Source organism: Carassius gibelio, chromosome B25, assembly GCF_023724105.1.
Source record: "Carassius gibelio isolate Cgi1373 ecotype wild population from Czech Republic chromosome B25, carGib1.2-hapl.c, whole genome shotgun sequence".
Taxonomy (NCBI): Eukaryota; Metazoa; Chordata; class Actinopteri; order Cypriniformes; family Cyprinidae; genus Carassius; species Carassius gibelio.
Window position 1 is genome coordinate 9812479 of NC_068420.1, and position 27565 is coordinate 9840043.

Sequence of the window (27565 nt, forward strand, 5' to 3'; positions counted from 1 at the left end):
TAATCGGAACTTTTTATCTTTGATAATTATGTGATTATTTTGACTTTTTGTCCCCATTCGTCATAATCTCATAATTTCATCTTTTTATCTCATAATTATTTAGCATATTCTTGACCTTTTGCATTACTTCCGACTTTTTATCTAATAATCATGACTTGTGATAATGGCTAATTTTGTCGACTTCCTATGTCACACTTATGATTTACCAAAGCATTATTTTTCTCCATGATATCCACTTAAAAACTATAAATATATATTTTGATATTTAATTTGTGCTCATTGTGAGTCGATACCAATTAAGCTAAAGAAAATAAAACAAAAGCCCTTATAATTTTTGTATATCCATTTTTATTGGTTGCACGTTCAGTTTTTCAGTACACAGACAGTGACAGCTTGTATATAGATATACATACACCATAAACACATTAGTTTATGTAGTTTTCTTATGGTAAAGCAGGTTAAGAGTGACACTTGCTGTATCTTTAGACATATTTGTAACAACCAGCCCCCATCCAAAAAAGAAACACAGACAACTTATTGCTTAATATAAAACAATGGCTAATTGTAACAACTGTAATCATATTATTATTAATAATAATACTCATTGAAACCTCACGAGAATAGATGCAACACATGGTTAAATAAGAACTACTTGTATTATAAAAAGAGGAACTCAAAGGAAATCCAAAGTATAACAGTTCCACGTGACAAGGCTAGTGGTACGGACCTATTTTTAGATTTATGCACTAAAAACAGCGAATATCTACAGCATAGAACATAGATTGAGAAGGAAAAGGGTGCAAGGGAAGGCAGATGTGGCAGGTCAAACTGGTGTGAGCCCTGATTTAAGAAAAGGTGATATGGGGCCACATTGACAATACTGTACAGCACTTCCAAAGGACATTATACATTCAGGGCCCCCAGGCAGAGATCAGGGATCAGGAAAAAGTACACCTTTGAAAGGTGGGCATGCTCTTTATTTCTTAATAAGAGCTAACGACTGCATACTTCAGACAGGAAATCAAGAAAAACGACACAAACACAAGGTTGCATTATCAAAACTCATGCAAATCAATACTGGGGAAGAACGAGTGCTTGTCCATTCAGTCTTTAGGAGGAAACCCGTCAATATTTTGTGTTTGACTTTCACCCTCCTGCTTTGAACACCATCCTTTCGCTCCTCCTCTCCCTCTCTTTCCTCTGTCACATTCACTGTTTATTCCATATCACGCATTCGTTTTTCTCTTTGTACAGTATCTACAGTACTGCGCCCAGCTTTGCACGGAGTGAGGTTGATCACGATGCTTTGCCTGGGTCGATAGCCCTTAAGGGGCGACTGGAAGTGTCTGTGAGGGGCGGGGCACCTTGTGTTTTGGGGGTTGGGTTTGTTGGGGTGGGATTTGCCCTACATTCTGAGCTTGGAGCTACATGCTCCAGAAAGCCCCGCCCCTTACAGACAAACATGCAGGAAACACCCCTGAAAAGTCGTAATTGTCGCAGAAAAAATGACATTCAGTAAGACAGAAAAGCGTGAGTGTGGAATGGAAAGTCAACGGTTGCTCCGCCCTCATAAGTCCCATGTTAACTGCATCGGCCAATCAGATCTCAGCTCATGTCAGTCATCTCTGGACCTTGATTCAAATAATTTGTTCATTATTTCTTTTACTTGTTTGTTGGCTCATTCATTCGTTTGCTCATTTGTACATTCATTCGTTCATTTATTTATTTTATTTGTGCAGTTGTGTAGGTGGGGTTTTTCTCTCAAAATTCTGTGCAGTTTGTGTACATAAATAGATTTTTCAGACTGGAAAAATTGAATGATTTATGTAGACAAATCGCACATGTTATTTCACAGACTTTGATGACATGTTTCCAGTTAATAAAATTGCAAATCTAGAATTTTTTTTAAATATAACACCATACTTTGTATATTACCTGATAGCTGCTGCTATGTAGGTATTTCTAACAAAAAGGGAAGTGAAAAGGGAGTGACATCAAACACCATAATCAGTCTCTTCATTTTTTCAACATTTGTTAAGTCATAAAAACACTATTGTTTTGGTCTGTGTTGTTTTTTTTGTTTTTTTTTTTTGCTATTGGTGCAAATGGGAACACAAACAATGTTTTTTTGTGTCCATTTACCATCAAATGTATCAAACTATGATGAACATTTGGAAATGTGACAAGGGTCACAAATAATAAGTAAATCTGAATCTACAGATCTATAGTAAATTATGAAATAAGCATGCACTGATTATGGATCAATTGTAATGCTTATGAATCTTTCAGTGTCGGTTATATGCAAGTGGCATGCAAGTAATGTGCTTTATGCATCCCCCAATTGTAAGTCGCTTTGGATCAAAGCATCTGCAAAATGACTAAATGTAAATGTAAATGTGAGTACATGAATTGTGTGCGTGCCTGTTTGTGTGTGTGTGTATATACAGTATATATGGACCCAAAAGCTCTGTTACCCTGCAGAACCCAGCCCTCATTGCGAAATGTGTATGTGTGCATTTGTGTGTGCATTTGTATCAGTAGCTTTGGTATATTCTTGTAGCGGGGCTGGGTGCTGTAAAGGAAGCTTGAAGCTGTAATTCTGTACCGCTAACGACCTGCAAACTCTATCACACAGGCTCTGCCTCAGTCGACGGTTCCGGTTTGGTTTGGGTCAGAAGCTGATTGTCTATAAAAAGGAGACCGTACAGAACCGATCCCAGGCAAAGCCGCTTTCATATGACAGAGAGTGGGTAAAAGGGTACTAGGTATGTCGTATTTAACGAAGTGAGACTTGATTTGAAAGAGCACTTGATTGTATTAGTGCGTAATGTTAAAGGAATGGTAAAATGAAGCATTATAACATGAAAAAAATACCTTTTAAGGCAAGTCAAGTCATACTTCTGATCCTGCTTTAATGGAGAAAAGCAGTTTAAAGCATTTTTCATGCTTTAATAACATTTTAAATTAGAAAACCAATCATGATATCAAATAATGCTAAAAAACTATCAGAAAGCGATTCTTTCTTACAGTATGTGGTGATACATACACTCCCAATGACTGAATGAGCTGAGATGATTAGCTGAAAGCCACTGTTTACTGGTTAAGAGATTTTTGCCCTCTTCGCCTATACAATCACTTTGCTTTCACTCAAAATTGAGAGGGAGAGCTACAAATGTAACTTGTAAAGCACTCTGGTTTAAGAACCCTCCTTTTTTCTTTCTTTTACTTTGCTTTATGCTGTTCCTCAAGACCAACCCCTTCTAACTGCGACCCAATCAATCAGTTTCTCCTCAAAGACTGTCATAGGACAGGAATGAGTGAGAGCAGGGGCTGATGGGACTTGTAGTTTTGTCTTAGGAGGAGCTGAAGGCCAGAGGCAGCAAGCAAAGGGTGCAGAATACTGACACATAGAGCGTTAAGTAACCGCGTTACAAAGTTGGGGGGAAACTAAACACTGTATTGAAGGGAAAAAAAGGACAGCATTTTACAGGTTAAAGGAATAATTCAGCTCGAAAAGAAAACCTCAAACTAGAGTTCTTCTAAACCTGTATGGCTTTATTTCTTCTGTAGAGCACAAAAGATGTTCAGCAGAATGTCCAAGCAGCTCTCTTCCATAACATGGAAGTGGATGGGGACCAAGAGGCATCATGCTCAGGTATAATAAAAGTGGTTTACATGACCTGTGCATGACATTTCAGGTCTTCTAAAGCTAATCCACACACACACACACACATGTAGTTATCGACTGAAATTCAGTTGTGGTCACCATTCACTTTAATTATATGGGAAATAGCTGCTTGGACTTTATTCATCTCATTTTGTGTTCTACAGAAGAAATTAAGTCATATGGGTTTCTAAAGACATCCGGTTGAGTAAATTATGGCATTTTTTTTATTTTTTTATTTTTGAGTCGACTATTCCTTTAAGATGGCTAACACTAAAAAACTGAGAGAAAATGACATGGAAAATGGCTGAGAAAGAAAGAATGAAAGCAATATGAGACCTCCATTCTTCTCATGCCCTCCTTCCATGCCACGACTCTCTAAATGTGTGCGTGTGAGACAGTGCAAGAGTGTTCAGCAGGACACTTCCATGGTGTGGCTGACCTGCCCCACGCCCTCAGTGCTGTCTGAGTGTGTGCATGCGCGGTTACGAGAACCATCCACAGAGCCGCCGCTGGTCAGAGAGGCCGTTCGCGAGCGAACAAGACGGGTCATACTGGCCGAAGGCACTGAGAAAAACAGAGAAGGAGAGATAGAGATAGGGATGAATAGTCATTTCCTATCCACAGGGAAATTTGCATGATGTGTTGCAGAGGAGGCAGGGCTGACATGCTTGAACTTTTTGTTGAAAATAATTTCAGCCTCAAGCTGATAACATTCCACAGCGAATACTGACTCAAATCCAACTTAAAGAGCCAACCAGAATCTTTTTGAATATATATATATATATATATATATATATATATATATATATATATATATATATATATAAATGCCTTGGTTTTCCTAATAAGTATTTTTCTTGTATATCTATACATTCTTAAACAAAACAAAAACAAATAATTTAAGTCAAATTGTGTAGAAATAAGAATTAATTCCCCTTAGTCCATTAGAATTTTTCCTCTTGTTCAGAATTAACTTCAAAACATTTTCTGAGATTCTGCACCAAAACCAAGAAAACTATGTGCACACACAAATACACATTGATGAAACAATTTTATTCCAAGGTGCAAATAATATAAATGTTTTAGAAAAAAAAACTATTTCACTCTTTCTATTTCTCTTTTTTTTTTGTGTGTGTGTTTTTTTTTTTTTTAGGATTTAATTCAGTGTGTTACTTGCCATTTCACTTCGCTGTTAGTAAACTGTGAAACTTACTTGCAATTTCTGATTAAAAACTCAGCACTCAAATAATGTTTCTACATTATTTTTTCATTTGTTTAATGGATGTTTAGATATTTGCAGGCAAAAATACTGTAAGTATCATTGGAACACTTGTTCCAATGATACTTAGTTTTTTAAAACAAGAAAATACTGTATGAAAATATACCAATATTATAAATATGTAAATAAATAAAATAAATACATATTTATTTTAAAAAACAAGAATTCAAATATAAAAGATCTTCCAGCCTACAAATGCTCTCTTAGAGGGGAGGCTTCTGAATGCATTAAGCAGCACGTTTCACAACTTTTTAATAATTTTAAGCTAAAACGAAAAAAGAAATTGCATTTCATGCCATGACTTCATCTATGATTTTGTTTTCAATGGTACAGTTTCGAATAACTGCCATGCTGAGAGCATGAGAGCGCATTCAAAGCACATTTTTCCTTCAGAGGAAAAATCACTGATCAGTAAAGTAAATGATGAATGAATGGAAATATCAGTCTGGGAAGAATAAATACAGGAATGCCAAACAAGGGATTAGAAGAATAAATGTGTCATCTAAATGATGAAGAGGGCAGGCGTGAACAAGAAGCAGGAAGTACCTGGCCCCCCACTCATTCTCCGATCTTTCATATAAGCAACTGAGAAGGGGCAGGAAAATACACATAGGGTACAGATTATACCAAATACAACACTTCCACACACACTTATTTGCTTGCACACACTCACAACTCTCTCATCATGGGAAATAGACACACAAGGGAGAAAGGACACACTGAACATACAGGATCGGTTTACATTTGGCTGAGAAAGAATCATCAATTGAACTGATTTACCCAGAAACATTATTAACATTGTTAACTTACTGTAACCCATTCCCTGCAGGAAGTACTTGAAAGCCTCGGTGAGTTTTCCAGGCTGTAGGATTCAAAACATTTACATTGTTTAATTGTTAAACTAGTGTTTGACAAGCTTTAAATGAATGGTAATACATTCATGAATAAAAAAAATTTTTAAAAAAGATTTTAAGGACATTTTATTAACATCTGTACAATGAACAATTTTGGTATTGTGGTCAGTAGCCACTGTAATACTATCAGAGACTGATCTGAGTTCAGACACGTCAAGCGGTCTCACCTGTGTAATCTGAGGCATTCCACCGGAATCAGCCATCTGAAATAAATCAAATATGTTTTTGAGAAATTATTTCTGAAATTGTACATGCTAAAATGGTTTAAATTTGGCTTCTATTTTAACAGTTCGCTTGCCTTTAGGAATGTGGTGTTGGTTGGATCCAGTTTAGAGTTGCACTCAACCTACAGTAGGAGCAGAAAACATTCATACTGTATTTTTATAAATGTTTGTAAACAGATATTTATCGGGCATTTACAGAGCAGTACAAGTTCTACAGAAGGTATTTGAATGATGGGCAGAAAGATGGATGTGCGTGTGTGTGTGTGTGAGGTCTGACCCAGTTCTGCGTTACTGCAGAGATGAGTCATATTCCAGTGCTAAAGAAAGACAGCTGCGTAGACGCATTCGCCTGTGGATTCTTGTTTGGACCACCGCAGACACAATGAAAACTCTCACCACAAGTGTCTACATCAGTCAATGGATGTGATACTGATGTTGGGAACACATCTTTCCCTCATGTATATTTCCCCCCAACCAATACTGTATTAAGTAATATTTTATTTAAATGCTAAATCTAAAAGTCAAATACAAAATTCAAAATCCTTAACTATATGTATTATATCTGTATATAAACATTGTATGGGTCAAAATTATTGATTTTTCTTTATGCCAAAAATCATTAGGTTATTAAGTAAAGATCATGTTCCATGAAGATATTTTGTAAATGTCCTACCTTAAATGTATAAAAACTTAATTTTTGATTAGTAATATGCATTGCAAAGAATTAATTTGGACAACTTCAAAAGTAATTTTCTTGCATCCTCAGATTTCTGTTATTCTAATAGTTTTATGTCGGACAAATATTGTACGATCCTAATAAACCATACATCACCAGTGGTGTATTTGCTTTTCTAATCTCTCCTCCTGCTCTAAATCACTTCATTTTCCATGCATCATTTTTTATTACATCCTAATCTCTTCCTCATCTTTCTTTTGTTTCTTCTGCTCCCACCTTTTCATCTTTCTCCACTTGGCCTGAATTACTCAAATCCATTTCTTCTCTCATCCTCCTTTGGTTGTACCTCTCGCTCTTATCCATCCCTTCCCCTCCTTCATCATGTCCCTCTTTTCCTCATCTCTCACCCTGCGTGTCTGATTAGATGTGATGGGGCATTGACCCAGCTTTCATATGTTAGATTAAAGGACTATAGTGCGGAGTTAAAAATATCCAACGCACACAAGCTGGCAAAGCCTGGGAGATCAAGTGCCATCTGCTCCCATGAGACAACCGGAAGAAATGCTGAGCGGATTGACTTGTCTCTGAATGACAATATACATCCAAGTTTGGCAAATATTACATAGAAACAGGAGTTTATGTAAAGACTCATAGGAGAGAAAAGTTTGGAAGCTTTGAAACTTGAGAGACAAAAATGTGAGATTAAATATCAGGCACAAAAGTGGAACAAAGACTCACCACGCCTTCCTCAGCTGGAGCATTGTCACCGACGACCAGCATGACTGGGCACCTGCAAAAAGAGATTTCAGAATTATGTCTTATCATTTAGGCATATGTAAAAGAGACGAATCATATTCTAATTAACTTAATTCTTACCTCAGGGTCTTAGCATTTAGCACAGAGCCACTGCGGTTCATTTCCAAATCCCTGCGGCTGTGGAAAAAAAGAAAATTATGTAGTTATTATTAATATTACACATATATATATATATATATATATATATATATATATATCCCTTTTTTATTCTACTCATGCATTCCCTACAATGTTTTGTATATAAAAGAGGTAGTGGGTGGTTACCTGTTGTACATGTTCCAGAAGAGCTGCAGGTTGAATTGGTTGATGGTGTTGTTGATCTGTTGGCGGTAAGTCTGGACCACTTCTGTGTTGCTCATAAGCTCTTCCTGTAATACAATGAATGTTATCTAAATATTTAGCTTGAAAATTCAACTGAACATTTCGGAAATTAAATCTTTGATATGCATTTATTATTAAAAAATGTGAAAAGTAGTTAAATAACTATTGTTTTTACATTAAATGTTCTTGAAATTAATGCATATATTCAAATCAGTTTAAAGCCTTGAAATGCATTTTTAAAGGTGACTGTATACTTTATCTACAGTGAAACATAAGGAATGTAGATTGATATTGTACCTGGCTGAAGAGGTGGGCCAGGACAGTGTCTGGTAAAGTACTGGTGAGTCCTGACAATTTTGTGGCGGCCCAGTCGATCCATCCTTTCCCATTGGGGTCAATGTTGAGTAGAACCAGACCCTCCACAAGATCAGGGAAAATCAGCTGCAGGTAGATAGCACAACTGAATTGCACTGAATGTAAATGAAAAAAAAAATCTTGACTAACATACAGTAAAAGGTTGAGATTTACTAACCGCAAATTTGGCTAGGATGTAGGCACCGGCCCCCACTCCAATTCCAACAATGCTCTTGAAGCTAGGAATTTAAAGGAATGGATTATTATCATTAGATTAAATTATCATCACAGCCCATAATTTAGAGTATAATCCAACCACACTCACCCGAAGTGTTGCACCACACTAGGAAGCATCCCAGCTAGCTGATCCATGGTGGGATACTGATACCTAGGAATAATATGATATAAAAAAATAAAAAAAAATTAAGTATAGGCTTAAATGATATACCGAGTTCTTACGTGGCTTTCTGAAATACTTGATTCTAATTGGTCATTCGGAGCATTCAATGCTTAAAAAATTAGCCATCTTCTATTACACATAAATGTTTACATAGTGCACTCATCCGTAACCGAAACCGGAGATACTCATCAGACTCCCGCCATTGTGTTTCATCCAAACGCAGCTGGCGCCATCTTGTGTTTCAGTAATCGACAGTAGAGAAAATCACCTCAGATGATTATTAATTACACTGTATTGAAGCGGTGCTCGTCTTGTTGCTAGGCCGACACTTTTGTTAGATTTAAGGTAAGATTTTAACGCAATTCTACTCAAATCAATATTTAATGTCCATGTTATAATTTAATTGGTAAATAGCCTTATTATAAGTGCAGTAATGCATAATAGTCTTACAGTTGTAGCTATAGGCCTATTATTGTTTTCTGACTGACTGTAACGTACAAAGTCTACCCCACTGTATTTTTTTTTATTAAATTAAAATTAAAAAGAAGAAGAAGAAGAAGAAGAAGTTCTAATGGTTTTGACTACATATAGGCCCAGACCATTACAAACATAAAAAAAACATAAACTCTTAACAATTGTTTTTGGGCTATATTCCATTAGTAGTTTTATCATGCCACCAATAGAAGGCAACAAATTACCAGAGACCAAATAATACATTAACCTTTTTTTTTCAGTAGAGTATAGCCTATACCTTACATATCCTGTAAAATGGCAAATACTGGTGTACATATTCATGTGTGTGTTCATCGTACCCTTGTGGCATCTGGGGGGCACCAATGTGCTGGCCAGGGGCATCTACGTGGCACACCACAAAATGCTTAGTGATCTCCTGCATGTCTTCATTGTGGAAGAAGGTGTTGAAGCACAGCTTGTCTGCTCAGAGAAAGACAACAAGACATTGTAGAAAAACAATTATATTACATTATTACCTTGGTAAAATTGTATCAGATGTTACAGAATGAATATCACATTTTATACAGTGTTCGTGGTATTTACATGGTACTTCTTAAACAACCACATACTGTATAATACATTGTTATCCTAGATTACATTTGATCCCCTTCAGTAACATCATACATTTTATAAAAGAACACTTCAAATTTGGGGCAGTTCAGTAAATTGGGTTCTCTGTCCGCTCGTCTCTCATGCCAGAATCATTGGATCATGAAATAAAGAAACAAAACGATTTCAGTGTTCTAGCTAACTGCTCAAGCAGCACTAAGAATTCATACCATCTCCCAAATCATCATCAAATGGTGTTTTGGCAGGTCTTCAAGCTATTTAAAGGAAAACATCACCCAAAAACACTGACTCATCCTTATGTCGATCCCAACCCATATGCTGTTACCTATTCCATGGAGTACAAAAGTAGACATTTTGGAAGCCGTCTATATAACTTGTGTGCTGCAGAAGATAAAATAAATAAAATAAAATAAAATAAAAATTACCTTTCACATGGTCTTTAACCAAAAAAGACTTGCCGATTTAAAGGTGCTGCATTATGGCATCAATAATATCCAAGCTTCCCTACCCTGTAGTAAGTGATCCAATTTTTTCCCATTGCCTCCCAGCTGTATTGCTCACTTTGCATTTTTTATATAAGCCAGTGTCTGCTTTTGGTGGTCTGTGTCACCCTCTTGCTCTCTCTCTGTCTCTCTGTCTCTCTCTCGCTCGCTCACTGACTCATGTTTTGTGATGGAGGATGGCTATGCATACTAATGCATGTATCCGCAGCGGAGTCAGAGCTCCTCTATGCCGCAGTGCTGACCTTCCCCGCTCCCCTCCCCATCACTGCATGATGGGTATGTTTTTGTGACCTACATATTTCTCATGTACGCGCACTGCATAGGAATTAGAACCAGCAGACAATAACACACTTCAGGGCTAGATAATGTGGAATAGATAGATAGAGGAAGGAGGAGATTAGGAGGAAAGAGGAAGCAAAAAAGAAGAAGTAGAGAAAAGGAAAGGAAAGGAAAGGAAAGGAAAGGAAAGGAAAGGAAAGGAAAGGAAAGGAAAGGAAAGGAAAGGAAAGGAAAGGAAAGGAAAGGAAAGGAAAGGAAAGGAAAGGAAAGGAAAGGAAAGGAAAGGAAAGCCATGCATGCTGTGAGTGATTTGCAGAGATCTCGGCCAAGGTTACGAGTCATTTAATTAAATCACATTGACAGAATGGAATTTAATATCAAGGTCAATAGCAACTTGGCCAACCTTTGTTCTACAAACGTTTTTCTTGATTAGAAATTAATTCTTCTTTAATATAGCTACAAGTAAAAACTAGTCATAATTAACAAATTATTCAAATTCTTATATGTACTAAGTGTATACTATTAATTATTAACAGTGTTTATATATATATATATATATATATATATATATATATATATATATATATATATATATATATATATATTTTTTTATTTAACCTTTAATATATTTATTTCCATATATAAAAATTTTATACATCATAAATTGATATATAACTTATAACTATATATAACTCTGTGTGTGTGTGTATCAATTCTATATATATGCATTAATCTCCAAGAGAGCCATGTTTGTAAATATAAATCAATATAATATAAATACAAATATATACGCTATAAATAAAAAATATAACTATAAATATATATATAAAAAAACTAAATAGATAAAGCTAGTTTGTACTACTAATCTCCAAGCCATAATTGCGTTTGTCTTTTATGATAATTCGTATTTTTCTGGTGTACTTTTTGCCTCAGTTTTTGATCCATCATATACTGTACGTGTTGCTGAGATCACTTGCCACCTGAGATCTGCTTCATCTCACACTGCATGCAATCTGTTAAAAGAACTGAAAAACTGCAGTCAGCTGGCATCCAAAGTACAGCTCTGATCACAGCCCACACACATCACTTCCACGGGGCTGCTCTTCGAACACGCACATATGCAGAAGTACACACACTAACAGAACTATCTCTTCTTGTTTGTGAAGATGGGGACATTAACTCCAGGTCAGTGCTTGGAGACAGATGGTCTACCAACACAGACATCGTGCAGTGCATGTTGCTTGGGGTATTTGAGAGAAATGTGGGTGTAGTTTACCTTGGTACACAGGTACACAAACACACACACACACATACTCTATTTACTTACGGTTGAGCCCAACATCATGGTAGGTCAGGATAGCTGGCTTGTTTCCCTTGGGAGCCCCGCGGATCACCACATGCAACATCCCATAAGGGGTTTCAATGTCATGTTCCTACAACAACAGAAAAACATCCATTTCAGCAAACAGTCTCAGAAGGTCCAAGCCGGTCCTGTCCTAATAACCAATGACCTGAAATGGATCTCTTGAGAGGCCTGGCGTGTATATAACATCTAAACAGTAGTTGAGTCAAAATCTGCTCCTTAGTAATAACAGTTAGAGAAAAGTACTTTTTTAAACAGTATCTATTTATATGTTTAGATTTAAGGTTCTGGTTTTAAGAGACAATAAAACAACTCTTTGCCAAACAAAACCTCTCCTTTCCTGAAATAAAAAAGATAAATAAATGCAAAATTTCCACAAAAAAAAAAAAAAAGCATTTGTGACAGCTGAATGTAATGCCAAAAACCAAAAAAAAAACACAAAACCAAAAAACACAACACACAAATATTTACGAGAAGTCGAGGATTAAAGGGATAGTACACCCAAAAATGAAAATTATCCAGTGATTTACTCACCCTCAAGCCATCCTGGGTGTATGACTCACTTCTTTCAGACAAATACAGTTTAAGTTAAAAAAAAATGCTCTGGCTCTTCCAAGAATTATAATAGCAGTGAATGGCTGTTGAAATATTGAAGTCCAATAAAGTGCATAAAAAAGTGCTCCACACAATTAATAAAGGCCTTCTGAAGAGAAGCAATGCATATATGTAATAAAAATATTCATATTTAAATCTTTATAGACCGTTATCTCTAGTTTCTGCTAACTGGCATACAATCATTTACAAGAGAGTGGCATGCTTTGCTTCTCTTCAGAAGTTCTTTATTAACCATGTGGAGCACTTTTTATGATGGATGGATGCACTTTATTGGACTTCTAAATCTAAAAACAGCCAATGACTGCCATTATAAAGCTTGAAAGGGCCATGACATTTTTTAATATAACTCCAATTGTATTCGTCTGAAAGAAGTAAGTCATATAAACTTAGAATAGCTTGAGTGTGAATAAATCATGGGGTAATATTTATTTTTGGTTGAACTATCGCTTTAAAACAATTATTAAAGGAGGACAAAATTATGTTTCATTTTAAAATAAATGATAATACTTTTTTACATCATTTGTTACATTTAATTACTCCTTAACAGATTTTGACTTACAACAATCAACTACTTTCAATGGGTAAAGAAAAAAAATCTATTTAATCAAGCATGGCGAGAGTTAAAAACCAGACTAATTAATATCTCATTAAGCATCTCTGATCCCCGATTCACTGCACATGGTCATGTAACACACTTTTAATTGCCTCTTCCAAAGGCATTTTAATCTAATCTGACCCACATTTAGTTTATTCTGAGCAGAGGAGCGATGGATGTATGTGTGCATGTTGTTTTTTCTTGTCCTGAGGATTATTTCAGCATCTCTAGCTTTCCAGTGTTATGTATAAATCCTAGCAGACACCTCACAGGCAGCCCACTTCTGAGCTTAACGCAGAGCCACAGAGAGACAGGAAATAAATCTCCCGTGGGGTTTAACCCCCTGTCATTTGGTGTTTTTGATTCTGGAAAAACCATGGAAGGTCAGAGCGGATGCAACGGCCTTTGTATGTTTGTGTGTGAGTTTAGGACAGCTGTTTGTGTCCCTCTGTGTTTAGATCGAGATCAAATCTTGTGACAGCTGTCCCTGTGCTGCAAAATGTTGAGCATGTTTTCTAGAGAGATAATATGCAACAGACACTGACAGGATAAACAGGAGATTTGACCTAGATTCTAAAATATTATGCAAATATGGGGCAGGAAATAGTAAAGCTGTTGATCGTTTCTAAAGAAAAGCTCATTTTTCATTCTCAAGGTCACACAACTGACCTTGTATGAGGATTTTTATGATTAGATTGCGGACATAAGATTTATCATCAGCACCGCATGCGCAAACACACATTTCGGAACACTCTCCAGGTTCCTGCAGAGGTACATCAGAGTGCACGTAGCACACGTGTCAGTGTGTTAGTGTGTCAGTGCAAATGGCCACCTGACACATGACTCGGCAACACATCGCTCTGTATCTTTTTGTTGTTGTGGTTGCTTGTTTTTTTTGGTCAAAAAAATTTTACTGATCATTTTATATATAGGTTTTTTGTTGTTTTAGTACAATGATTAGCCATGGTAATTTAAAATAATCATAGATTATCATGAAATGATAACAGTTACCATAATTTATACAATTTATAATTATTCCACAATTACCAGATCAGTAGGTCAAGCTAGTTAATTTTGTAGAAAAAAAAATACTATTTTATTATTATTATTATTATTATTATTATTATATTAAATATTATGACACTTTTTTTTTTTACATTAACACAGAATAAAACGTTATTATAAATACAAATCATTTGATATTATTGATAACAATAATTAGCTATCAGGAACATGATGGCACATTATCAGTTCAGTCTAGTCATTTCTGACCACAATGCAAATCAGTAGAAATTTATTTAACCAGCCAAACAAAAATGATTATATAGCGTACAAATTATCACAAAAGCATTGTCTCTCACACACTATATTTACACAGATATCCAACTCACCCCATCCCAGCACTCCGGCATGGCTGCTTACAGATTGTGTACGCTCGCTTCAAGGTGTATATTTGAGCAGGAAGAAGACAAGGTCCTCTCCGGGAAATCGGATTCGGATGCAGGCAACCAGAGAGATGCTGCGGTTGCTACGGCGTCTCTTTGTCTCTCATCGTTCTGGTCAGGGTAGTTTTACAGTGCTGCCGCCCCCTCCCCCGACACAATTTCATACCCCACCCCTGTCCTCTCATTGGCTGTCCACAAAAATGGCTGCCTGTTATTGGCTGGGCTTTGTGTCACTCTAAATCTGTTGTGTTCTATCTGCATGTGTCCCATATTTGCAATCTTAATCTTCTGCATGCATTTTATATAGATATTCTATAATTGTATTGCAATTTAGCAGCTTGGTTTTCTATGAATAGAGGGTTTGTGTCATTGTTTACAATTTACTGCATGTTTAAATGCTTCTGCATATGCTTATTTATCATTCGAAGTCAGTGATGATTTCATGGCAAGGCTTTTGCATGAGTTTCATGAGTGTATGTGACAGTGTCTGTGTATGTGCGCTCCGACATGAACACGTGATAGAGCGCTGAGACATGTATACATGAGGTACATGGCCCACTTTTGAGACAAGGATGTATTTACGTGTGCTGTATTCGGTAATACTGACTCAAATGCATCTTTTGAGTTTTCTATTTGGACATGGAAGATTTATTTCAATTTGTGGCTGACTTGACTTTTGTCGTCTCGCTTAAACGTACAACTTCTATCTCCCTCTCTCGATTGAAGATCTCATGCACTGTGTAAATACAGTACAGTCGTATTGTCATTGTCATAAAAGGATGGACTGCACCCCCACACAAACCATACACATTTGCACATACATGTTTTAGGTTAAGTGCTTAATCTAATGTAACAGACATGTACATTATGTAATGTACATTAATGTAATGGCTTATTAATATATATATATATATATATATATGGAATACTATACTGAACAAGGGGACTGTATTGGCAAATCTGATTTATAATGTCATATTTAATGTTTCTTCCTTGGCATTAGGTAACCGTATTGTGCTAGCAAACACCTATTTAATTATCTGTTCTCCATCACAATTAAAATCTCTCACTTGATGATCGTGCAGCTTACTAATCCTATCATCTGACTCCAGCCCTCTCCGCTGTTTGGAGTTCTCACTGTTTTATTCAAATTCTTCTCTCTGTGATTTAGTCCTATTTCTGTCAGAGGTGTGAAGAGATGATGCAAACTGCGAGACAGCGACAAAACTGAGGTGATAAACTTCTTATACCTCAACTTTTATCTCAGTAGTTTGACTTCAATTACAATTTGATCTCTGTAAACAATTTGAACTCTTAGAGCACAATAAAAGCTGAAACAAACTGAATATAACAGATGAATAATTGAAATGTTGGATGTCATGTTGTTGACAGTTAAACTACTACAGGCTGGTACCACAGGTTGCTCTTAGTGCTCTGAATAGGAGATTGATTGGAACTAAGGTCATAGCAGCGCCTCCATGTTTTTCATTCTCTCTCACGCTCTCTCATTAACTCTAATTGTTGGAACATTCCACTCTCTAGCCAAGACAAACAATACTTCTTTAATCATCAAATGGAAAAAGGGAATCATGAGGCTATGTGTTAGCTACACCGTTTTAAATGGTGGCTTAAAATTATTTCAAGGACTGGCTGTTTAAATAGACATCTTAAGTCAATATCAAAAATGCAAAAAGAAAAAAAGTCACAATACCTTCCAGTCTCCTTCTGCCACAAAGGTCTCACAGTTTTCCTGCAGGGACACAAAAGGTCAGGTTCATCAAAGCCAAAGCACATTGGTTTTAATATGCTATAACAAATAAAATAGGAAGCAACTGGAGCAACACTCTGCAAGGTCCCGCCAGCGAGGAAAGACTTTCTGTGATGGAAACATTTACTTGAGCTGTTGTTTCGAGAACATTGAGTTTTTGTCTAGGGTGTAAAATGTACTGAGAAATTATACTTAAATTAAAGTACAGATATCAACATTTTACTCCGATATCACAGTTTCCAGCCAAAAACATTTAGAGTGAAACCAAAATGTTTCTCAAATTTGTTTGTTCAATTTAGAATCAATTTTTTTTTATTACATTTGAACTAGATTGGATTTCGAGAGGAAATTGTAAAGTGGAATCTAGATTTACATCATGATGACCAGTGATATACTTTTTAATGGAGTATTAAAGTCATTTTCTTCTTTAAAAATGTAAATAAGAAAAGCTGCAGCTATTTATTTTACACTGAGTAAAGTAAACATACCCTAAAATAATACCGCGTACAATAATAAAATATAATTACTCAAGTACTTTACACCCCTTCTTGTTGTTTCATAGGCATTATTGGTTAGTATGTGGGTAGGCATTATTGGTTAGTATGTGGGTGGCTTAGCTGGCTTCAGATCAGCAGCTATTTGTGGAAAGACAAAATGTGCAAGCTGAGCTTGCTTCAGTGCTGATATGAAGCCTGTTTAACTCCATTATACATTTAAGTACAATGGTTAGCATTTTGATGGCCTGAGCTGGTCCAACACCAATATTAATGAGTAAAGACACTGTTAAGAACACAATGTGCTATGGAAAAAAAGTGAAATGAGTACAAAACACAGTTGTAAAAGAACAGCTTGAGAACAGGACAATATCTCCTTGCCAAACAACTGTATCACAATACAGTCACCAGAAGAATAGCATTAAAATCCATCTCATTCTTCTGAAAAGCCAAGGACACATGAGTTAGCACACTATACATAAGATAAAAACAAAGCATCCATTTTGGAAAAGCAAGTAACACTTATAATGTGATTCTTGTGCAGATTGGCAAAAGCAGGAAGAAACCTTAATAAATAGGTTAGTGCATGCAGTTTGAGCTGGTGGCAGCAGAGAAGCAGAAGCAGTTTTAATGTCGGACCAGCAGGTGTCACTCCTTTTCAGGATTGAAACTCTAATGCAGTACTTCGAGAGTGCATAAGGGGGCAGCCTTATGGGTAAATAACAGTGTTCTGTTTTCTTCTTGAGGAACTGAAACTTATGACATTGTAGTATATAAAGCTTTGTTCACATTGTGCATAAAGCTGATTTGTGTTTCATCTTAAGCAATGCCATTTTGCATCCATAGTCAGAATCCAGCATATCTACAGTACATAGGTTGCTATAGTAATGATATAGGTGTTAGCACAATACTAGACAAGCGTCTGTGTGGAAATAACTGAATTTTGCCTGTGCTCACGTCCATCATGATATCTTACTATCATGACAACATATTCAGAGCCATTACTGTACACATTTAAGCAAATGTTTTGTCAAAAATCACTCACTTGTTCTTGTTCACTTTAAAAATGCCATATGCTAACATAAGTGATTGTATTTACACACAGCTATTGACATTTCTAAGCTTTACATATGACATTACAGTCATGTTTCAATAAATAACCAGCAAAAGCCTTTAAGGGATAGTTCACCCAAAAATAAAAATTCTGTCATTAATTAACCCATGAGACTTTCATTCATCTTTGGATCACGAATTACTCAATTGACTGCAACACAACTACTATGTTCAAGTCCCTGAAAGGTACTAAGGACATTGTTAAAATAGTCCATGTGACATCAGTGGTTCAACCGTAATTTTATGAAGCTATGAGAATACATTTTGTGTGCAAAGAAAACAAAAATAACATGCATCTTGGTAGTCTCGTGAATGTGCGTCGAATACTGACACGGAAGAGAAGAAATTGTTGAATAAAGTCATTATTTTAGTTTTCTGCAAAATGTATTCTTATAGCTTCATAAAATTGAGGTTGAACCACTGATGTCACATGGACTATTTTAACGATGTCCTTACAACCTTTCTGGGCCTTGAACGTGTCAGTTATGTTGTTGTCTATGCGAGGTCAGAAAGCTCTCGGATTTCATCAGAAATATTTTTACTTTGTGTTCCGAAGATGAACGAAGAAGCAGATGTTGTTTTTCTTTTCTTTTTTCTTTTCTTTTTTATATTATTATCATGTGCAAAGCAATTAGCTTAAGAGAATAATAATAAAAAAACTATAAACTAAATTAAAAAAATAGTAATAATAAAATGACACTGATCATTGTTTAAAATTGTGCTAAAGCTAATTAGCAGTGTGTTTGAATATAAACATTGTGCAAAAAGAACATTTCTATGTTGCACATGTCGCAATTTAAAATCTGTAATTTTCCCCAATTAAGACAGCATGTGAAACGGTGAATGAGTTTTTTAGTAGAGAGAGAAAATATCAGGTCTTGTTCGGTCTTTTCAAACAGAGCTGCACCTCAAGTAACAAAGGACTTGAAAGAAATTAGTATCTTTAAGTTGGAAACGTGGACGTGCTCTGTGCGGTAATCAGCCTACCGGGAAGTACCCGCTGGTCCGACGGCGCGTCAGGCCGAGCCAGTGTTGAGCGATGGCATGCCAGCGTTTTGGGGGGCGAGCCGTGGGGGGGGAGGGTGTAGCACAGGGCAGCGCGTGCACACACTGTCCTTTGGCCTGCCACGTTACACACAGACACAAACACTAGTTACAGCAAACTACAGCAGACAGTGCCCTCAATAGGACCGGAGGACAATGCTTTGGTGGTGGAGGTGAGAAGCTGAAGAAAAAAATATGATATGAATAAATGGTACTTTGTGATATGTGGGGAATATTAGCAGCAGACACAATATCCACACAGTAAGCTGAATGAATGGACTGCCATGACTTCAAATCATTTGCAATTAGTTAATGTGCATTTTTATAATCTTTTCATAGATCACACTTTGCAGTTTGACAAAATGTTTTAGAGCTGAAAATGAATGGAAAAATATTCAGTTCTAGATTTTTTATGCTGAGAAAATACAGAATTTCTAGTTGATGACAACTAATGTGAACATATATAACTTTATTGTTATGTTTTTACCAAGAATTTATAAAATTCCTGGCCTGGAAAATCACAATTTTTACACTTCAAATAAATGAATAAATAATAATAATTCAGATAAGGGTTAGAAATTACAGTAAATTGCATCATTAATCAGTGAATTTCAGATGAGGTAGCATCACACAAATGTTTATTATTTATTTTGCTCTGAGGAATATACACTTCTAAAGAAAAGCAAGAAAGTAGTTCACCCCTTGTAGTCCAGTGTCCTAAATTTTATAACTGATATTTTAAAGACATTTATTTTTACTAGCATTAAAACATATCATGCTTTTCATTTCACATTAGCTTAACACAGATGTGTGGATTAAGATGGAATGTGGTATTTGGGGAGCATAGATAAATCCTTTATCATGCACACACACATCCAATTTTTTGTTCTCTTGCCTAAAAACGGGGCCATTTTTAACTGGTCTACTATATTTAGCTATTCACACACACACACACACACACACACACACACACACTCACCATCTCTGTTTCCTGTCCCCTGGATTCTGGCAGTAGCGGTTTCTCTTCAGTGAACTGCTGATCCTTCATGCCAGCCATCCTGGAGAGCAACCTGCAATCACCATGGCAACACACACACCTGAGATTAACAAGGTTATTCGACAGCAAACCAAAATCTAATCAAATCCGCCTGGTGCTCCAATATTGAAATATTACCTACACCACTCAAATCTTGTATACAGTCCAGCTTAACGACCCAATGATATCAAAATTGTAGTTCCTCATGATATCTTAATTGTAGTTTTGTGGCTTTTATTCCATGTCTGTTAGCTTTGAGATCATCTATATTATAGAGTATTCAAAAAAGCTGACTAAATTAACTTTAATCAGATAAATGCATTTCAAATGGACAGAATTTCTCTAACCAAAAACAATCACAAATGTTGATGACTCATCCTGCACTACAGATTTTTGTCCAATCAGATGTTCTCTAAGATACAAATGTCCCTCCCCCTTATACCACCTGCAGCAAATTAAGAAGTGCATAAGTTAATGGCTGAGACGTGACCTCTTCAAAATGCCCTGCCCAAACTTACCATTTCAATAGGAAATATGTAACAACTGCGCTTGTTAAACAATTTCCCAGGGGTCTTTAAGGTGGTAAAGCTGGTCAAGCTGTGTTTTGGAACATACAGTAGCTAAGCTGCTAGGCTGATACCAGCTAACCATGGTTGCTTCTCTTTCCACTCTCTAGTTTTCTATGGAAAGAATCAGTATATCATAAACACGATTTCCGGCATTAGCAAGGACCTTGATCCAATAAACATTGGGATACTAATGACTCAATTACATGCAACGTGATTATGACATCATGCATTTAACATATCAGCAACATCACTGGTCTGATGGCTTGAAGGACTGAAGAAGACAACGTCTTCATACACTGAGTATGCTTTAATTCATGAATTAATGTTTCAGTACACTGGAATGTCTTCTGGTGTGTGTGCATACTAACAGCGAAGCAAATATTCACATCAAGTTATCTCACTAGATTACTCCCTGAATTTTTCAACTTGTGCAGATGCGATTGAGGCATATATCGCGCATTTGTGGCAAACACATAACCCTCAATTGTACTGACTTTGTTGTAATCTACTCACATGAATAAATACATTTGCTTTTGGTGTGCAAACACCAAAAGAAATGGTTGGTTACCTGAGCAGTGTACTAATTATAGAACTAGAAATTGGATTGAGGAACACCCTAAGTAAAACCAGCTACCTTCAAAAGGTGGTTTTAACTGCATTTTTCAGCAGGCATGCTAATCATGTGCTTATGGCGTTTCGTGGACTTAAAATGAGGTGGTATTGTGAACATGGCTTGAATGTTGTTTGGTGGTTAGGTTCACAATGACACAAAAAGGCACAGACTTGTCAGTCTCCAGGAACACATGGCCAATTGTGACATTAGCTCTCAGGTTGTCCGAAGGCAACTGATGATGGTTGAGACAATGTACTTTTCCATTAGGTTCTTATTAAACTCCAGCTGTGCAGCTGAAGGTAGTCGGCTCATGGGAGCTCTGTCAGTGTCAACTGATATTTCCATAACAAGATGCTAAGGTAACAGACACCTCCACAGCCTGCTGCTATCTTTATTGTACTCTAATAATTCACATACGTATGTAGATTATCAAGCATGCCGTTATTTACAACTTTAATGGAAACTTTAATATTGCTAGTATAATCATTTGGGCAAAGCAACATTCGTTAGCATGTTTTAGTAGCGTTTCTGAACATCTAACTTTTTTCTGCCATACAAGTGCTGTGAAAATGAGCAAACAAGAACATGAATGAAAAATTAAAAGAACTTCATCAAATATTAGTGCAGATTGTTGCAACTTTTACTCAAGAACTGACAGAATACTTTGATATATAATTCTCTTGCAAGAGTCACACAATAACTGGGTTTAATCCAGAACACTTCAAGTCAACCGAAAAGTCATTCCACTCTTATTTCCTATCAGTGCCAAGAGCTGCATGAATCTGGAATCATGGGCAGTGCAAATCAAACCCTCAGATGTGAATGGATAGAATGATTCAGAGCCCTGCTGGGAATGATTTTTTTGGTTGCATAACTCCTCCCATGAGGTGATTATAACGAGGTCTAGACATGGCCACAATACTCTCAATTGGCCTCTCTTTCTCCCTCCCTTTCCTCTCTGCCACGATCTCTCCGTTAATCTATCACAACTTCCCACCTCCCCCACATGTACTGACCTTTCTCAGATCATTGTTATAATCGTTATTGCTCTGTTTTGCTACACCATAATATAGAGACATTTTTACTCTTTATAAACAGAACACAAGTGGTGCTTGCCAGAGCTTTCACACAGCCATAATTGCTATGTAGTTCCTATGGTGTTCTGGTTGTTTTTATTAGCTTGTTGGATGTGGTTGTTGATTAGCCAAAGTCAACCGAGTCCAGCCTAAGTCTCTATGAAATGTTGGTCACTAGATAATATTTATGAATATAACAGCTAATTCGTGATCATCAATATTAATATCATCCTATACTAAAATAACAGCATAAAGAACAAATAAATACATTCATGTCAAATATCAACCTGTAACTCTTCTTGTTTGCAGAGATTTATTTTTGTGGGTTCTGTACCCCGTCAGTGTTGCCATGGTAACCTCTAGTGATGCCAGTAGACGCCCCTGCAATCTTCAGGGAGTTGGATAACCTTTATCTTTGCTTCTTTATCCTTTTTGACAGCATCACTGCTAGTCCTAACTACAGTACTACAAAAACAGAGAGTTTGGCGTCACCAAGATGATGTGTTAACTCTGACATGTTGAATCTAAAAAGAGTTCATGTATTGAGCAGGCAACATCAGCCAGAGCTTTTTTGACTATGTTCAGTGACAAAAAAATATATAAGTGTATAAGAGATTATGAAACTGGAAAGACCATTGGAGGAGTATTCTGTCAGACACCAAATAAATAGACAGGCTCAAAGGCAAGGATCTCACCTAATATACAGAATCCTGTTCAATACTTGGAAACTGGGTTAGGACAATGTATCTATGGCAAACTAAATCTATGGCAAACGGAATTCTAAAATCATTCTCTGAACCGAGAACAGGTGAAGGATCTTGGCACAAAACATCAAGAAGCTGAGCAGTACAGTTTCCTTGGCATCACTATTAGGTTATACAAGTCTTCGAATTTTTAATTAGCCATTTGGATGCTAACATAGTCGAAGTACATAGAAAGAACATGGCTGCATAAGCAAGGTGTAGAGAGTGCTAAGTACCACCCACATGCTGGCAGAATCAAATATACCAGGAAAGAAAAAAATTGTCATTGTGGACGTATGGGAGAAATCAGTGGAAGACCTGAGCTGTAGTTTTTACAAAACACTTGTTGCCGCCTGGAAAAAGTCAAACGTCAAGACATATACAGTATCTTCCTTTTACACTTATTAAAAAATGACTGCATTGCTAATTATTTATATCTCTGTGTTTTTATAGAATGAATGATCTTCTTGTGTTTTTCTAATGTGTGTATTTTACTCACGTCCAAGATTCTTATAAGGATCCACTTTATAAGGTAAATGTTGAGCGTGATGGAAAAAGCTCAAATGGGCATAAAAACACAACTAGCTCACATAACCCCCACATTAAATATACTGTTCCAGGAACTTCAGTTTAAGGCACTTTCGCACAATGTAGTTCTATGAACTAGCCAGCAATTTCCCCCTCAGGTAGTTTTCCTGGTTGCATTCGCACCGGCAACAGGAACTTTAAAGCAGTCAATAGTGACATCTTTATTTGCGGCATTTACAAACATAAATAACCAGTGAATGGAGGACATCACATTTAAAGCTGTTCTTGATGATTGTCTAGGGTTTCGTGATAATGGAAATTTAATATAAAAGCACAATTTGCACATGTAAAAGAGCATGAAAATCTGACTAAATCTCCAATGCAACTTGCAGTGTTATCGTCAAGGCTGAGAAAAGCACACAATGCTGCAGACAACATACCATTACACCGTTATCATTGTTTTCCATGTTTGTGGAACATATTTTTCAATGTATGCTTACATGAACTTTTAAAAATGCTGGGTAGCCAGTGTTTCATATGCGTTTGGCCAATCTGCATACACTGGGTCACTGACAGTTCCTTGTTTTAGACCCTTCTCTGAAGTAGGAGCTACATTAGTTCCTAGAACTAAATACATTCCTAGTCCCGCCGGTGTGAAAGCGACTATTCAGTAATGCACATCCTAGTCCATTAAACCTGTTTCTTAACTCGAGTCCTGAGGACCCACCTACCAGAGTGTTTTAGATGCCTCATTAATAAAACACTTGATTCAGCTCATCGGATTCTTAGTGTGTTAGATATGGAGGCCTCTAAAACTTTCTGGAAGGTGAGTTCCAAGTACTGGAGATGAGAAACACTGCAGTAAACAATAACAGAATATGTCTTATATTACAATGTAGATAAAAAGCAACTGTGGAACTCAAATAAAGTTTTGTTATCTCAACCCCTAAGAGTGCTCACTTCACACCTCTGCTGGGATTCTGGGTAACATCTGAAAGACCAGTCATGGCTGGTCTGGCTTTCAAAGACGCTCTGAAAGTGTTGTACCACAAGAATCAACTATGTTTTCAACTCCTCACACTGCCTCTTGTAAGGAACTGCTTAGTGCTGTAAGCCAGGCTGACAGAAGGTGAGTTGGTATGTGGTCCTCAATAACGCCATTTTACCTTGGCTGAAAGTGCGGTAACCTGGCCGAACCTTACCTTAAAACAGCCTTTCTACTGTATGGATCAGTAGGAAACCAATCCCTGGGATGTTAGGTGTGGTTTCCTTGAAATATTAATGGTTCCATTTTGATAAATAGCCTGCATCTAAAAGGTTTCATGAAGCAATCTTTCACCTCTGCCTGGGCATTTATCACAGCTGCATACTTATTTAGATCAGAATAAAATACAATCAAGTCCATAATAGTTTTCTTCACTCATGTGCAGTCAAATTATTCATGGATATTTTTCATTTATTGTAGTTCATTAACATGAAATTGGTCTCACATGGCTCAGTTGATTATAAGCTGAATTGGAGGCACTGGAGGTCAAGAACTGCAGAAGGCAATTCAAGATTTGAATGACTATCTTGAACAGAAAATCATCCAGAGTACAAAAGCCACCAAAACAGAACAATGGACATCAAGGTTGATATGCATCTTTGCATATGAACATTTATTTTCAGTATCAAAAAACACGTAGCTCAGGCAACAACTGACTGGAAGACATTCAAGACTTCATAATTAAGATTCCTTATGTATATAGTGGACACGAGACTTACAATAAAGTAAAAAAGAATATTTTTATATGAAATCAGCTTGAACACATAAACCTACATGAACGGATTGGTCAGAGACTGGAGGCTGAAACAATAAACAGCTACTGGACGATGAAATATGAATAATGATCTATGGCAGTAATGATGGTTATTGACACTTGACCATGTTTGACCATTGCCAAGTGTTTGGTTGAAAAATCAAGGTGTGATCATTATGTGGTCATACACAGCCACAGGCCATGGATTTCACAAGCAGAGACGTACAAAAAATGAAGGGATGGATGACAAAAAAACGGAAAAGAAAGGCTACAACCTCGGTTACAGGCAGAACTACGTACATTGTCTGCAGCAGGCTCTGTGGAACCGTGCAGCTAGTCTTGGATGGGAAGTTCCAGAACAATCCAGGCCCCATCTATCAGTACAAAACAAGATCCATTTGTAATTTAGCTAGACACAATATTCTGTATTCAAAAAACTCTCACAGTAAGCAAGCTAAACTGGGCAAAATATTGGGAAAGCCCCCTCCGAGTTGAGCTTCTGTACACTAATATGCAAACATGTCCCAGGGCATGCCTCTTACAAAGAGATGTTTTATGAAAAGGTTCCAGACAATTCCCAAAATCCTCTTTAAATGACATTCTTTATATAAAACTCAACCCAGGAGAGAATCTATTAAAGTAAAGCTAACATGCAGTTTATTGAAGAATCTTTTTCCATGCTCGGTGAAGGAACAGTACAACAGTTCTGACAGGAAAGGCTTCCAGACAGTATGGGTTTTGTACGAGTGAGACATAAAAGTTTCCAAGGCGTCTGTTGCATTGTTATATAATGTAGAAATGGGGGCATCTCATTGTCTTGGGTGGAGATTTAGCAAAAAATAAAAAATTAATCAGCCTTGCATCATGTTGTGTCAGAGTATTGCCATCTTTTTTACAAGGCTGAATAAAAAAGATATCCATTTTCAATTACTCATTTTCAAAACCATGCCACAAGTTGTAATTCATTTTACAGCTGTAATCATCCCACACATTAGTAATTGAATTTCCACCAACCTTTCGGTTACATAGACAATATGAATTTCATCTGCATGCCATGTTGTCAACCGAGTATGACAAAGGTGTGGCAGTTGCCATTTGCTGTAGAATAAAACTGTTTATTTTAAACTTAGCATAAATATTCTCATTTTAAGGCACATGCTAACAACATCATCCATCACCCCTTTAAAACTGAAAGTGTCAAGGCTTATAAGTCACAGTTTATCCACCCTGGAAAGTTCCACGGCCCTCCTGGCCTCCTATGCAAGCTGGCACCCAACCAGGTACACTGGCGTCAGATATTCTGTTAAGTGTTATTGAGATTAGGAAAACAAAAGCTCTGCTTATCTGTTATTAAACAGACCTGAATACTTCTCAGCACCACAGGAGATAGCATTACTCCAATGAACAGGAAAGGGCACCTGTTAGTACACTTACCCATAATTTAAAGGGTGGTCGGATGGACTGCGACTGGCTTGCTGTTTTTGGCAAAGCTTCCCTGTCTGACGCAGTTATTTTGCTGGGTTAATGATTTAACCTGTCGACCTCCCATTCACGCCAATGCAGAGGCTGAAACTATGAAGTATAGCTTATGACTCAAGCACTGTAATACTCGCAGGAGGGACTCTAATGCTTTTCTTCAGATGGAGTCCCTCAAGGCCCTGTGTTGGGGCACTGTTTGATCTGATTGTATTTTCATACAGTACCTTGTACCGAAACAACCAAGTATTTAACATGACCTGACAACAAAAGGGAGTTCTCTTGAATGATCATTCTAATTTGTGCATCTTTGCAAAAATGACCACAATAGCCAAAGAGATATTTCTTACCTCTGCTGAAGGACTGTGTTCTGTTATCGTCTTAAAGTATTCTGATGTGCTTAGCCTCTTTTTGTTTGCTCGTGAGTGCGTTTCGGAGCGATGCTGTCTACCCAGTGAGGGCTATGCTGTCTGAATCTCTCTACCTCTGTTCCACCCTCCCTTATTCGCTCACTCTTCCCCTCCCTTCTTTTGCTCTGTAATAAACAGAGAACACGTGTCCTTTTGGATGATGCAGCCTGAGCCATACCAACAGATGAGAGTGAGACAGGGAGAGAGAAAGAGTAATCACAGAAAGGGACAGAGAAGAGGGACACACAAGGAGAGAGAGAGAGAGAGAGAGAGAGATAAGAAATTGTATACAGGAGAGGAGTGAAAAAATACTGAAGGGCAGACAACCAAGGAACCAAGGAGACAGAGAGTAGAAAGAAACA

At 36.9% G+C, this 27565-nt stretch overlaps 1 protein-coding gene across 8 annotated transcripts; it reads right to left on the reverse strand.

Annotated features, from left to right (window-relative positions):
• Positions 1-325: 325 nt before the first annotated feature.
• Positions 326-27306, reverse strand: ndrg4 (NDRG family member 4). Of its 8 annotated transcripts, XM_052597769.1 has the most exons (18): positions 27144-27288; positions 25618-25691; positions 19933-20023; positions 18897-19031; positions 16246-16284; positions 11844-11949; positions 9464-9584; positions 8577-8639; positions 8430-8490; positions 8195-8338; positions 7841-7944; positions 7637-7693; positions 7499-7550; positions 6159-6206; positions 6028-6063; positions 5757-5808; positions 5493-5531; positions 326-4231 (listed from the first exon to the last, which is right to left on the reverse strand). In XM_052597769.1, the coding sequence occupies exons 2-18, from the start codon at positions 25689-25691 to the stop codon at positions 4077-4079; spliced, it is 1377 nt and encodes a 458-aa protein (XP_052453729.1). In that variant the 5' UTR covers positions 27144-27288; the 3' UTR covers positions 326-4076. The 8 variants fall into 8 exon arrangements, with proteins under 8 accessions (XP_052453729.1, XP_052453732.1, XP_052453733.1 ...); XM_052597772.1 differs by lacking the exon at positions 25618-25691 and having other exon boundaries at positions 27144-27306; XM_052597773.1 differs by lacking the exon at positions 18897-19031 and having other exon boundaries at positions 27144-27287.
• Between the last annotated feature and the right edge of the window lie 259 nt (positions 27307-27565).

Bases quoted from the DNA above. Each gene is read 5' to 3' on its own strand.
- ndrg4 (XM_052597769.1), bottom strand. From the start codon at position 25,691: ATGGGGCCTGGATTGTTCTGGAACTTCCCATCCAAGACTAGCTGCACG. The intron at 11,950-16,245 runs GTATTGTGACTT...CTGTTGTTGTAG, and splicing joins TGGCAGAAGGAGACTGGAAG to GAACATGACATTGAAACCCC. The intron at 7,551-7,636 runs GTAAGAATTAAG...CTCTTTTTGCAG, and splicing joins CTAAATGCTAAGACCCTGAG to GTGCCCAGTCATGCTGGTCG.